This window comes from Ylistrum balloti, unplaced genomic scaffold (genome assembly GCF_031769215.1).
Source record: "Ylistrum balloti isolate Yb309-2 unplaced genomic scaffold, AGI_CSIRO_Ybal_v1 Utg370124, whole genome shotgun sequence".
NCBI lineage: Eukaryota > Metazoa > Mollusca > Bivalvia > Pectinida > Pectinidae > Ylistrum > Ylistrum balloti.
In genome coordinates this window covers 304,751-318,793 of record NW_026782139.1, presented here as the reverse complement: position 1 = coordinate 318,793, position 14,043 = coordinate 304,751, and the positions used below count along the sequence as shown (strand labels likewise).

At 35.1% G+C, this 14,043-nt stretch overlaps 1 protein-coding gene across 1 annotated transcript; it reads right to left on the bottom strand.

Annotated features, from left to right (window-relative positions):
* Positions 1–9,809: 9,809 nt before the first annotated feature.
* On the bottom strand, positions 9,810–13,836 carry LOC132550441 (dimethylaniline monooxygenase [N-oxide-forming] 2-like). Its single transcript, XM_060214509.1, has 5 exons — positions 13,628–13,836; positions 12,254–12,398; positions 11,973–12,103; positions 11,250–11,427; positions 9,810–10,430 (listed from the first exon to the last, which is right to left on the bottom strand). Exons 1-5 carry the CDS (start codon positions 13,834–13,836, stop codon positions 9,810–9,812), a joined length of 1,284 nt encoding a protein of 427 aa, XP_060070492.1.
* Between the last annotated feature and the right edge of the window lie 207 nt (positions 13,837–14,043).

Here is a 14,043-nt window from a genome sequence, read left to right as displayed (position 1 = left end):
ACATCATACAGCCGTTTCGTCCTTCTAGGACTTATCAGCGATGATACATCATACAGCCGTTTCGTCCTTCTAGGACTTATCAGCGATGTTACAGGCCTAAATGTGAAACGTAGGAGGCAGCTTGGGGAAATCCAAAGTGATCGAAAAAATTCTCAAAATTTAGATTGGGAGGTGCACTTACTCCGTCATTCTTGGTAACGTGTGCTCGCTTTTAGGTAACAAAACAAAAAGTTAAGGATCATGAATATATGTGATTTTTTCTGCCATTATTATAAATTAAGTTTGACCACTGTTTTATCACCAATATATACACAATAACTTTCCGGTAAGGATTTGCCCGTGCAGCCTACAGTAAACGTGTGGCAAGACATCATATAACACCTGATTAAAATCAAACTATTAATTGTGATTTTGTTCAAAATCTGTTTAGACTTCACGTCAAATCAATCAACACATTTTGCGTTTCTACTGAATGTTTGTCATTTTGCATCCTGTTTTGAACATTTGTTAGCATGAGACATCTTATGACAGAAGCAAAATCTGGCCGAGCATTCGGGATACAATCACAACGATCTGTAGACCACAGTGTACGACAGCCCGTCAGGATCGTTATTTAAGCACTATTACTAGGCGAAATCGGTTTTCAAGTTCCACTTGGTTGAAGAAACGACTTCTGCCCAGCATCTGGAAGAGGGATTTCTGCACAAACACTATATAACAAACTTCAAAGCTCTGGATTGCTCGCTCACGGACCCGCTGTACACCCTCGACTCACGCCGTCACCGTGTAACTCGGCAGCATTTGGCGGCTGACCATGTGAATTGGCGACTGTCTCAGTGGCGGCCTTTCTTTATTACCGATGGGACCAGAATGTGTGTGGACCTTCTTGATGGTAGGAGGCGTGTTTAGCATGGGGTGGGTGAGAGGTATGCTGACCGCTGTGTCACCGAGCACGAGTGTTTTGATGACCAGACAGACTGGATATAGTAGCCTGGCATGTTAACAATACCGAGATGAAAGCCTTTATCCAATTGCTGTTGTACTGACGGACGACAATTCTCGACAACATTGAGCTAGACGTATGGACAAGTCAAGTCTTTCATCCAACCTTAACGCGATCGAGCATTTGTGGAATATGTTACAACAACTAGCATAACGGACTGTCCACGGCTTCCTGGCTGATGCTCGTCGTCAAAAATAGCCACGAATTCCACAAATGGCAATATGGCGCCTGATTCGCAGACTGCCAAGCCGTTAATGGAGCCAACAATGAACAAACTCCGTATTGATAGTGTCACTGAAACATTTAAATTTTCAGTGTCATTTGGACTTTGTTTGAAAGGGTTATGATTTTTTATGTAAACGACACGCTTGAGTGAAATTGCTCCGAAGGGGTCAGAATTGTTTTCTTATTGTTTAATTTCACTCTTGTTTTTCATATTCCAACAAGTTTTCCCTTTACATTCAACTTATCTGTAAGAGACGATCCTTGACTTTCTGTGCCCAGGTTACTGTAATGATTACATGTACGTGTTACGACGCTATCATTTAACACGTTTTTATACGAACATTAATATTTGTTTGTTAGAATTCAGGGAAAGCTTCACTGTTATTACCAAATAAGGTTATCTCTACTACATATAATACATCTACTTCTGGTTCAATCTAAGGGACGCAATCCAATATGGCTGACAAAAGCTTCAGTGGAATTGCCTTATAACAATCAGTTACCCGCCTTTCTTATTATTGTTTGCCGGTACACATCATTTAGGAATAGAACGTGATATTACCACAGTTTAAGGTTAATAAAGAACACACGTATTTCTTCTAGCTTCTTTTTAAAATGTTACATGTATAATAACAGCCCCCATGTCCAGTAACGTTACGGGCGCGCATGCTTGAACATAAACCCATTAGGATCAGTAAGACGATTTACAGGATCGGGTAGATTTATGTTTTGTGCGACCAAAAACATGTGGAAGAAATGTGTTTATTTATTTTTATTTTCATTTCCCGTTAAAATGATTTGTAGTGTTTCATGTTTGACCATTTCCAGTAATACAATTTAGTTAGTTTAAACATATTTTATTGCCAAAATAAATTTGAACAAGGAAATTGGGCACAAGTTATTACAACTTATTGGAGCCTTCTCCCATCATACATTTTCAAATACATGCTTAAAAAGACAGAGGCTTAAACATAAATTATACATATTAAGCATTCACACACAGACATAAATACATCATCGAATAAGAATCTTTTAAAACCTTTTGCTGAATCTAATGGAATTGGAATTTTGCACATGTGTAAAGACAAAATAGTTCAGGTCCTCAGAAAGATCAATACTACCAAACAAAAGAAGCTCTAAATTCAAATTTACGTCTAATTCAGCCAGATTATGAAACAAAGTGCGTCTTTCATTTTTAAAGTTTGACACTTGAAGTGAAAGGCATTCTCACAAGGATGTCCACAGGAGCAAACTGGATTTCCGACAAGATTTACTCGATAAAGATCGTACTTAAGGGAACTACAACAGTGTCCAAGTTCAGTATGTATCATGTTTTACTTCCGTTCACCATATTTAAAATAGATAGGTGGAGATTGGTGTGTATTTAAAGTAAGTGAGGTTTTAAACAAATTTATGGAAGGCAGTGACCGTACAAAGAAATCTAACAAATTCCAGCTATGAAGCGTAGAAGGTATAAAAGAGAGGTTTGAAAGAAAGCCCAAATAGAGGTATTCTATAATCATTGTTATTTATAAGATTGTATCGGTTATTATCTGCAACAATAGGTGGCAAGAGATCGTTTAAATAATCTGGAGTGAGCTTGTTATGCATTTTAAATAAAAGTTGAAGTTTTCTTCGTTTTCGACGATTCGAAAGTGTATATAAACCAGTTTCAAAATTTAAATCTTCTGTACGTGCATAAGAAGGAAGGCCAGTTATAATACGAGCAGCTTCTCTTTGGGCTTTCTCTTATTTATCTGATTCAGTATTAGTGCAACTGTCCCACAATTTACACTCATACTCTAAAATTGGTAAAATAAAACTTTGTAAATTGTTAAGAGACTCTTTCTATTTAACAAATATTTCAACCTTCTTACGACATTAATTTTCTTCATAACAGATATATATGTAGCATTGATATGATCCCCCATTTTGCGCTGGAATTCAAATTTATCACCAAATGCCTATGATGATCAGTAAAATTCAAGGTCTAAATCATCATCTATGCCAATCGAATTAGAAATAAATATTACATCAGTTTTGTCAGGATTGAAAGTAACCAACCAAGTTTTAGCCCAAAAGTTTAAAGAATCAAGATCCCTATTTAAGACAGTTTGGATTTCAAGACATGATGATGAAGACTTTAATAAAGAAGTATCGTCTGCAAAAAGAGCAGATGATTCAAGGACATCGACAATATCATTTATGTATATACGAAACAAAAGTGGTCCAAGAATTGAACCTTGAGGAACCCCTGCTGAGTTTGAACCTAATTGAGAATAAACACTATTTAAGAAAACTTTCTGCTGCCTATTAAATACATAGTTTTCTAGCCACGTAAATAGCTCACCACAAAGTCCGTACGATTGTAATTTTACCATCAAACCTTTATGCCAAACACGATCGAATGCTTTAGAAATATCACAGAAAACCATACATACATGTTTTTTCTCTTCAAGAGCAATACAAGTATTGTGATAAATTTCAATGAGCCGATATACAGTAGAATGCGCATGCATAAAGCCAGACTGGTGTTTGTAACACAATGATTTTTCTACGAAATAATAATGTAAATGTTTGAAAATAAAACACTCAAAGACTTTTCCAACAGTAGATAGAAGAGAAATCGGTATATAGTTAGAGGGAGAATGCCTGTCACCTTTTTTAAACAGTGGCATTATTTTTGCTACTTTCCAATTGGTTGGAAATATACCTGACGATAAAATTTCAAGTGGAATACAAACAGTTTGTGATGTATTTCTTAACATATGATGACTGATCCCATCCTCACCCGAGGCCTTTCCGAGCTTCAATATCTGTAAAACATCACGGATTTCATTTCTATTTACTCTTACAGAACTAAACGTTTTGTTGGTTTTAGACTCAACAACACTAACTGCAGTGTTTCTATCATCGACTTGTGTAATATTATAAAAATATTAATTTAATAAGTTAGCTTTGTCTTCATCATTAGTAACAACATTATTAGTGTGAGGATCTACAAGAGAAGGAATAGATTGTGAAGTTTCAGTTGAATTCATTAACGTTTTAATAAGTCTCAAATAAGATTTTGGATCAGAAGACACAAATTCTTCAATTATACCATGAACATTCTCATAAAACATAACATATGTACAATAATGATAGTAACTTGTAGTACGAGTCATGACAGAACGATGTGGTACATAGTGATTCTGTGAGAACATCAAAGAAAATGAGAGATTACGATACTATTGTGAGTTGAAACGAAATTGGATACTAAAAGATTGGTAAGGTAAGCTGATATTGATTATTTGTTCATGTACTTGAGGAGACGATGTTCAGGCAGGTATGAATTATATCCATGTATTAAGTAATATATGAATAAGATACAATATTTTTACTCTCAACGACCTTCCTCATGCAAAATATACTTGCAGTCATATAAATTTGAAAAGTGTTTACATATAAGCACAGAGATATATACAAACATTCACACACATACACAATTCCCGTTAATGCTGTAAAGTGCTTAAATTACGTGGTGTCAAAATTTCTCTTTTGTACTAGGAACATGTTTTCGCGGGGTCCAAATAGGAGGTACGGGTTCTTTGGTATTCATACACACGCTGACCCATGAACACAATTTCGCCGGAGTTTTGAAATTCGCGCACTGATAGAAAAACGCGCATATACATGTTGCGAAATGTAACTTCTGCGAAATAAAAAAAGCTTTTCGGTATATACACACACACCCTCTCTCTCTCTCTCACACACATACATCCATCACACTCACACACACCCTTACACACACACACACGTGCACGCATATATACACATGTCCACGCCCACAGACATACGTGACAACTCACGCACGCACTAACATAGACACCTGCGTATGCAACATGTGTACGTTTACACACGCACACACACACCACCGCCACCACACGCACACACCTCAAGAACACGTACGCACACACACTCATGCACACACCCTCACACATCATCACACACACCATCACACGCACGTGTACACACACGCAAATTCAATCCTATTAGGTTTTACAATATTTACATATAGACACAGATATATACATAATTAACACTTGTGTATGTACAAATAGCACGCATGCGCAAACCCCTTGAATATAATTGTATACACATGCACTTATACAAATTTATCCGCTCGCTCATCTAAACATCACCCGTCCACACGTGCGTGAATGCGCACGTATTCACCCAATCATGCACGCACACAGTGCACAAACATGTACAAAGCAGATATAACAGTTGCTCGTATGTTGCTAGATGTAAGCCTATTGTTATGATTACACATCCGTATACATTTTTGTGTATTCTGTTTCAACCAATTGTATGCTAAAAAGTTTGGTATTATTTGCTGCCTGTATTAAGAGGCATATATACTTACACGTTTCATATTAAGGTGGTAAATACACATAGTTGTAAAACATTGTTTTCATTTATAATGGACACATTGAGCATGAAAATATGTACATGTATAAGTTTTGTACAAGTTTACGATAAATGATCTACCGTGAGGACAGTAGAACAGTGAAACTGACATGGAACTTTCAGGAACACTGACGACTGTATCAATGATAGAAAACAATGATGATTACAAGGGTAAGTACGCAGGAACATGTACACAGATCTCAAGCATGTAACTAAAGTATATGATTTAGTACAATCGAAACTCACTAAGCTAAAATGTCAATGTTGTGAGCTTCAATTGATTTAAGTATTTTATTCAAACATGTTTAACATACTATATATGTCATCGTTTATAGGTGCGTACATACAACTTCTATGATAAAAAACAATATTTATTAAACAGAGTATTGAATGATCAATGTCATCAACGGAAGTTGATGTTCATTCTAGGCGGGATACATCGTCATTGGTTTTGGTCAGAATTTCCGCGTCGTTACCATGTGCTTTTGCGAAGATACGCCTGTCTGTGGTCCAGAATGAACTGATTTTGCCGGTTTTACGGAGGATGTTCAGCCGGTTCACGAGACTTTGTCTTTTGCTTGTAAGACTTCCGGTAATGAAAATGCTTTCTTTTATTACCTTTCAAATTCTTCTTGTTTGAGTAGACTCGTTGCCGGCAATAATAACTTACGAAACGGGCTGTAATAGTACATTTACCATTCCTAGATTTCCCGATGATGTGAGTATGTGACAGATCATCGGGGAGGACTTTGGCATGAACTCCACTGTTACATATGTTCAATACAGCTTTGGTCGTGTTAAATCCTTTCGCTCCTTCGGAGTCCTCGGGGAGGGGTACATTAAACAAATTTCAGACTCGTTCTTCGCGAATATTGTTCTTGCTCTTCAATTGCATCTTTGGAGACCGAGTCTGATACTTGGAGATCTGTTATACGTTTTTCGAGCTCGTAAATTTTGTGTTCGTGTGGTTTGACTATGTGTTCGACTGTGTTGTTGACCATTCTATTAAAAAGTACATCGTGATTTAACCTGTTGTCAATAACCTGTTGTATCTGTGGTACTATTTGCTCCATTATAGTAGTCTGTAGTGCATTTGATACAAGGACTGCCACTGGTTGGACAATTGCGTTTATCATTTGGCTCATGAAAGTTTGGTTGGTCAGTATATTGGAAAGACCACGGTAACCCCTGAACCTAAACTGGTTTGGAGTCCCGGCATAGTTGGTAGTTGGGGGATCGTGTAAGCAACAGAAGGACCGGTTAGGACTTTTTGGGGGCATGCAGGGAATCAGTTACACTAGGCGATTCAGGACTGCAGAAAGTTTTACGTTTGTCAGAAACATTCACAAGAGGTGATGCATACTGCTCAGCCTGTTCTTTAGAGAAGGGGCACGAGTTTGTTGTCAATGTTCCGCCTGGCTGACCACTATTACATGTTATTACCTGTTGTACCTGTTGTACGTGTACCTGGTGACCACTGTCCGTTGAATGTAGAGTAGCCATTGTACGTGATAGGTGTAGACAAAAACACAAATATTACTCCAAAAAGTCAATGTAGGATGGAAACACACAGATAGTTCGTATCAATGGTACATACACTAATGTATGGCAAAGTTTGGTTATCGATCTCAACACAGAAATTGATTAAAAATATACAGTTCTCACAGCTCACATTACACAACCTGTCCTTAGCTCATCACGTGACCTTCCGACAAAGACCTTTATGAGGATCATTTCTTCTTTGATCCTGTCAATCGTCGCCCGATCCTGTGAATAGTTTAACCCCAATATGGAGCAATACAGCGGTCCCTTTTATCACTTGCTTCTCACAAGATCTAGAAGAAACTTTTCACTTTCATTTCAAAATCTTATCTGATAATGTTTATTGTTTTTTTCTTAAGTTTTCTATAAATAACACATTTCACAATAGATTGCAATCAACTGTCCCGGATCTAAGACAAAAGCCAAACTTGCCTATAGTCTTACATGTTCTCACAGCGGCTTCGTATATATACATACATATTGATCATTTCAACGCAAAACCATATTAAAATACTGTTTTCTACTATAATCGTTAACAATATTCTTTAACGAATCAATCAATTTGAAGTAAGTTTACAAAATATCGTAGAACGGACGTAGACCGTTACAGATCATTAGAGATGAATAATGAAATGATGAAACGAAGGCGTTACAACATCATACTCTATATCAATACTAAAACTTTGAATGGTTGCTTGTCATTTGAAATTTGAATCTTTTTCTGTAGTGTTGTGTATTATCTTGTGTTTGATAAATGCACTTATCGACTCCAATGTTTCGGGACAGGTCTGGATCCCTGCTGATTTTGAAACATCCCTTTTACACACACTCGCAATCTACTCAAATTACAAATGTTAATTTATGTTGGCATGGTAACATGTTCAGAGACTGTAGTTTTATTTACAAGAACAACTAAATAATTGATGATATTTCTAATGACATGTAAAATTACTTTTGACAAAAACAAGATCACACTTTTTCCATTGTCCAATATCGGAATACTATTTAACGAAGCAAACGATGTTTTCGCATCGCAGTTAATTGTATTAGCATAAGTACACCAAGATACTGTTCAGCTTTAAAGGACAGGGTTTTCTCACTAAACTAGGACCAAACATTGACACAATACTGGAAACATAAAACCACGAGAACAGGAACCACGCCCTAGGCAGACAAAGACTTTAAACAGAAAGAGGTTATCCCTGTATCTACATGTAACTACAATAGAGCCACACATATTTTAGCACATTTCTAATGAAATTCCGAAAATTTTGATATCACATAGTTAAATAATAACTACCATCTTACACAAATATATTTATTTTCTATGAAATAATTTGTATTCACTACTCCAAAATTTCCCGCTCATATTGGTAAGAAGGACACGAAACGACTTCAACTTCTCGGAGACAGACATTTAATTACAAAAGACTGTATCCGTATTAAAAGAAAATCGTATGTTTCCAGATATATTACGTCTGTAAAACATCATATTGCATGAATAATTTGATTTATCTGTGAACGTATCCGGGTTTATCTAAAGTATCCGCTGATAAGACTCCATACAGCTGAAGAAAAACAAAAAGTCAAAATGTAAATTGGAAGGAACAACAGCCAGATATAAAGTAAATCATTTTTATTTCCATTTTGTTTTCAATAAAGACGGTGCTTATACTTTTTTCTTCAGTCTTCATTGATAAAAAAGAACATTCTAATTTTTCTTGGTCCTCGACCAGGAAAGTTCTAAAGGTTCTAAAAATACCTTTAATCTATTTTTCTAAAATTAAAGCTCTGGTATAATAGGGTCAGTTTATACTCATTTTATAAACCTTTCCAGATCCTAGGATTGAAATAATCCCTGAGTATATCTGAAAGGGCCCCAGAAAAAAGGTTCCAAAACAGATATGTATCCCGATAGGTAATTATTTATAGATAATCTTGATATGAATTTTGTTTTATATGAATTAAGTCTGGTTGTGTTTTCTTGTTCTTCTATTCAGAAATCTTACTGCTAAATTCATCCAATTTCAAAATGTCTCCATCCCCCTCCTCTCGAAAAAGGCCCTCCTTTTTGCAAAGATATTAACAAGTGTTTTATGAGACCATAAACTTTTGTTAAAGAATGTAGCAGTTTTGGTGATATACTCCAGAATACGGAAGTCTATATTATGTAAATAATTTTTTGAATGTATTTATTTGTTAGTGGAATGACGCATAGGTAAGTTGTAATAACATCTGTCCATTCCATTCACCTTTTATTGCGCAATTTCTTTGTAAACTCATTTGGTTGGTTGGTCCCTGTAATGGAACATCATTATTTATCATGATGATGACGATTGTAACACATCTGTATACACGTGTCTGAGTGCGTGTATTGTTTGACTTGTATGTAGTACAATAATACACTTGTTCTTTTGTAACAAAGGTACAGTGGGATTCGGTACCAGTTTTAAAGTTATAAAACCGACTGTTGAAAATGATATATACATTATCATATAAACAATAACGTGCATCATCGTGTCAAATTTGGCATTGTTTATAGAAAACAAAATGGTATGCACGCCTCTGTGCGGCTTATTATAATTTCTTAATTAAGAACCTGGAATGATTCCTTATCGTCTGAAATTTTAAACTTTTTATCTCGAATAGTTGTAAGGTTGTATGTGCATTCTTGTATCAGATATGCGCGAATCAATTCAAATGCTTTGGGACAGGGCTGAATCCCTGCCATTTTCGAAAGATCTTGTTCAAATTCCCACATTTGGTCATTGGTTTGGAAAGTATGTGGTTTTTCACCTCTTTCCTTTCCTTTTTCAAAATATTCATCTACAATTTTTTGCATATCCGTTTCAGACGGAAGACTGATGTCGCCATTTAACACAGCAACAGCAAATTTCGATGAAACATTTATCACAATGAAGTATGAAACATTTTTAAGAATTCCAACAAACAATAAATTGGGATGGTTTACATGTACCACGTGTTTATATAGAGGCATGACTTTGTTTCCATTAACGTTGATGACGTCATCACTTAAAAATGGAAAGTTGTAACTATATCCGGTACAAAACAATAAAACATCAACTTCCTCTCCCGTGTCATCTAGGAATACCACAGATGTACGAGTCATCCGCTTTATTCCAGGTTTCTCAATGATGTTTTCAGGAAAGACTGACTTCAACCGCTCTTTTATATGGCTCAGGAAAATCTGTAATAAAAATAGAAGACGCTCAACGACTACTTTCATAAAATACAATATCTATAAAAATTCAGTTTATTGTTGACTCGTAAGGGATACATTTCTTGATAATCACCTTGACTGTCAACTTTATTTATCACTTTCAGTACACATGCGCATTAATAATGTACGGATAAATTATTTGGCGCATCAATGATAAACCGTAGAAAGAAGTAAAAGTTAGCGCAGTCATATTAAGCACAATGATGTCTTAGCGCAATTCTTTCAGCGCAAAAAGGCTAAGATAAGGTTACCGTTATGATATGCACATTTAAAAGAATATCGCAATAAATGCTTACTGGCGATTTGATGTTCCATCTAACTAAATCGTCAAAGTACTAAGTAGGTGTTTTTCCTTGAGATATATAGAACCAGCCATTTCCATTTTATCTCCACCAAGCAGTACGATAAACACGATAAATTTCGTGCGTATAAACGTAAAAGAAATGTTTTCTCCAAGTTTGCAGCTTGTTGAAGAGTGAGGGGAATTTTTTTATCGTCTCAATCATAATGTCATTGAGATATATCAGAGTTCTAGTACATTAATCTTGCTCCTTTTCTCATGAACTGTCATCGTTGTATCAGTTTAGCGTCTCAATTAAGATTTTGTTTACATGAAGGTTTGTTTTTGCTACAAAACAGAAATGAAGGAAATCTGTGTGAAATCGCTACTACGTTGCTAGTGTTCTACCTTTTGTCTTTAGAATGGAAACCAACGTAATACAATATCTAAATGTTCTTGTATTGATCTAATGTATATGAAAGGATATTTGAAACTTGTTAATATACCTGTTTTGCGTATGGAGATATCCCGGTAGCCAAATCAGTTCCAGAGAAAGATGCTCCGAGTATAACGGCCCTCTTGTTCGTAAACCTCTCAGGAATTCTATAATTCTTACTGTGGATGATCTCCCCTTGAAACTCCTCCACTCCTTCAATATCCGGTATATATGGTGTATGATGATGTCTTAATACAGAAAAGGAAATATCGAGATTCCGAAAAGAGTAATGCTGGTTGTAATAAATTCACTTAAAAACGTGTTTTACAAAAATTAAATGGCAATTCGTAACATTTAATACCGCATAGAAAAGTAGGAACTCGTATATATATTTAGTTGATTTAATTAATTAAAAATTACAAAACACTAAAACATCGATAAACATTATAGAGAATGTGCGAGAGGCAACTGATAGAAAAAAAAAGATGGCCGCCATTCACAGAAATCAGCCGTACACACCATGCTATTTAAAGAAATGGTAAAAAACATTAAAACGACCATTCAATATCAAATAGTCGCAATGTATGAGAATAGGTAACATGGATGTTTAATAAATGGAAAATTATATTGGATTTTGACATAAAATGATTTCAAAATCGATAAAATATTTAACGAAAGTGTAATTGTTAGCGAAAAAATGTTAATATTGTTTACACAAAGACAGTAAAAGTGTTTTGAGTATTAAGCAAATGTATATTTTGAAGAAAGGTAAGTATTGGAATATGATAGCTACCCGGTGCATACGAATACTGCATCAAACACATCTTGTTGTGGTTCTTTATTCCGAACGTCGTAATATGATACAGTCCATTCGGGAAACCTCTCTTCACTGTTAGGACACACGTTGGTCACATAAGTGTGCGTCTGATAGAACAAAAATATTTAATTATTTCATCAATACTACAATTTAACTTTTCCAACTTTTTTTCGGATTGGATGTTTTTTCATTTTTTGATTTAATTTAACGTTTGTACGGTATGATATTTTAGATTAAAATTAATAATTAATATTTACCCTGATAAATTTCCCGAGATCGTGATGGTCCGCGTAACGCTTAATATAGTTCATAACGTCCTCCCTGTGCATAAATGACGAGTCGTTATCCGGATCCGTATTTGGGAAGTCCGGAAATTCCATCATTGGCTTTGGTAAGTTACTTCTGTTTCATGTCAATGAGATAATCCAATAATCCAATAAAGCATACACAGAATTGAAGACGATGGTATTATTGTCATTGTCTATTTTGTTGGGATATGATCATACAATTCAATGTAAATAAAGAAACAACGATGCTATGGTTTTATCATTGAATCTATCTATATGGTTACTTACTGAAGGGTGGAAATTTTGTACTCGATATTTTGTTAGCTTTTTAAGAAAAAATTATACATTTAAGGTAACATCTCGTTAAAATTAGCTTTATATATATTATATTATCCAATATCTAGTTGAGTCAGTATCGTCATGTGTACTTTGATAATCGTTAATGTTTGTTTATTATTTTTATTTTTTGTTATTATTATTTTTTTTGTTTGTTTGTTATTATTATCATATTTTTGTTAAACTAACTTTACAAATGCATTCCCGGGTTTCTCTTTAAACTTGGTCCATTTTAGCCAATGAGATAATCAAATACTTCATTCTAGCATACACAGAATCGAAGAAGATGGTATTATGGTAATTAACAATTTTGTTTCTAGGGGATATGATAATACAATTCAATGTAGATAAAGAAACAAAGCAATGCAACAATCTATATGAGAATCCAATCAAAAGGGCACCTTGTTGGAGCGTTTTGGAAATAACACCAAATGAAAAACATACATTTTGTTAACTAGTGAAAATAACTAACTTTGCCCTAATATGGCAGATAAAAACGAGTTTAAATTCGAGCTTGCGCAGTTAAGTTGTTGCAGTTTACGAACACAAAACTAAAGGCTGACGGTGACAGTTCACTGACTCGCTGGAAGAGATTATCTATAAGTTCTCTAAAATCTGAATCAGGTAAGAAACAATATATGATGAAATAAAATTGACTTTATGCCTGCAGAACGCTAAAGGATCTGCAATGAAACTGAAGCTTTGTCTGGTCTTTTCCCACTCAGTCGAGTAAGCAGAACTCTCCAATACCATTCTTCCTGTTTTGTGTATCATAAAAAATCTGGGAAACTAATAAAGTTGACCATAACCAAATAAAAACCTGATCTGCTTTTAATAATTAAAATTATATAATATCAAATTACAGTTATATTAATATACCATTTGGAGAGAAAATTAGAATACGAAATCTTGATGGCATGACAGAATGACGAACAAATGTAACGTTTTATGGCTTCCAAAATAAACTAGAAGTAAAATAATGTATGTTATTCAGAAAAGTTTTCTTACATTAGATCACGGTATATGCTGGAAAACACGGGCATTCCGTACTCGTCCGTGTGTGTATTTTCGTTGTACTGCCATACACCACCTACGTCACTTCCTCTCTCAAAACATGTTGGGATGTACTTCCGGTCCAATGAGAGAAGATTCGTGAGAGTAGATAGCCCAGATATGCCAGCACCAATCACTGCCACTCGTTTCACTTCTTCCGACATCTACATACAATATACTCAATATATTTATATAAAAATTTATTTACGTTTTCACGTCTATTTTGCGAATGAAGTCCCAGACGTCAAGATGATTAGCTCGTTTTGGACTTACTTTCGACATTCAGTAGAAAATAATTTTAATGAAACATAACTGGTCGAAACTGTTGGTGATACAATATATTGACATCTTAACTGTATATTATTGTGTTA

Coding starts and splice junctions, on each gene's coding strand:
- LOC132550441 (XM_060214509.1), bottom strand. CDS start 13,836: ATGTCGGAAGAAGTGAAACGAGTGGCAGTGATTGGTGCTGGCATATCT. Junction 12,399..13,627: donor AGCATATACCGTGATCTAAT/GTAAGAAAACTT, acceptor GACATGAAACAG/AAGTAACTTACCAAAGCCAA. Junction 12,104..12,253: donor ATCTCGGGAAATTTATCAGG/GTAAATATTAAT, acceptor TTGTTCTATCAG/ACGCACACTTATGTGACCAA.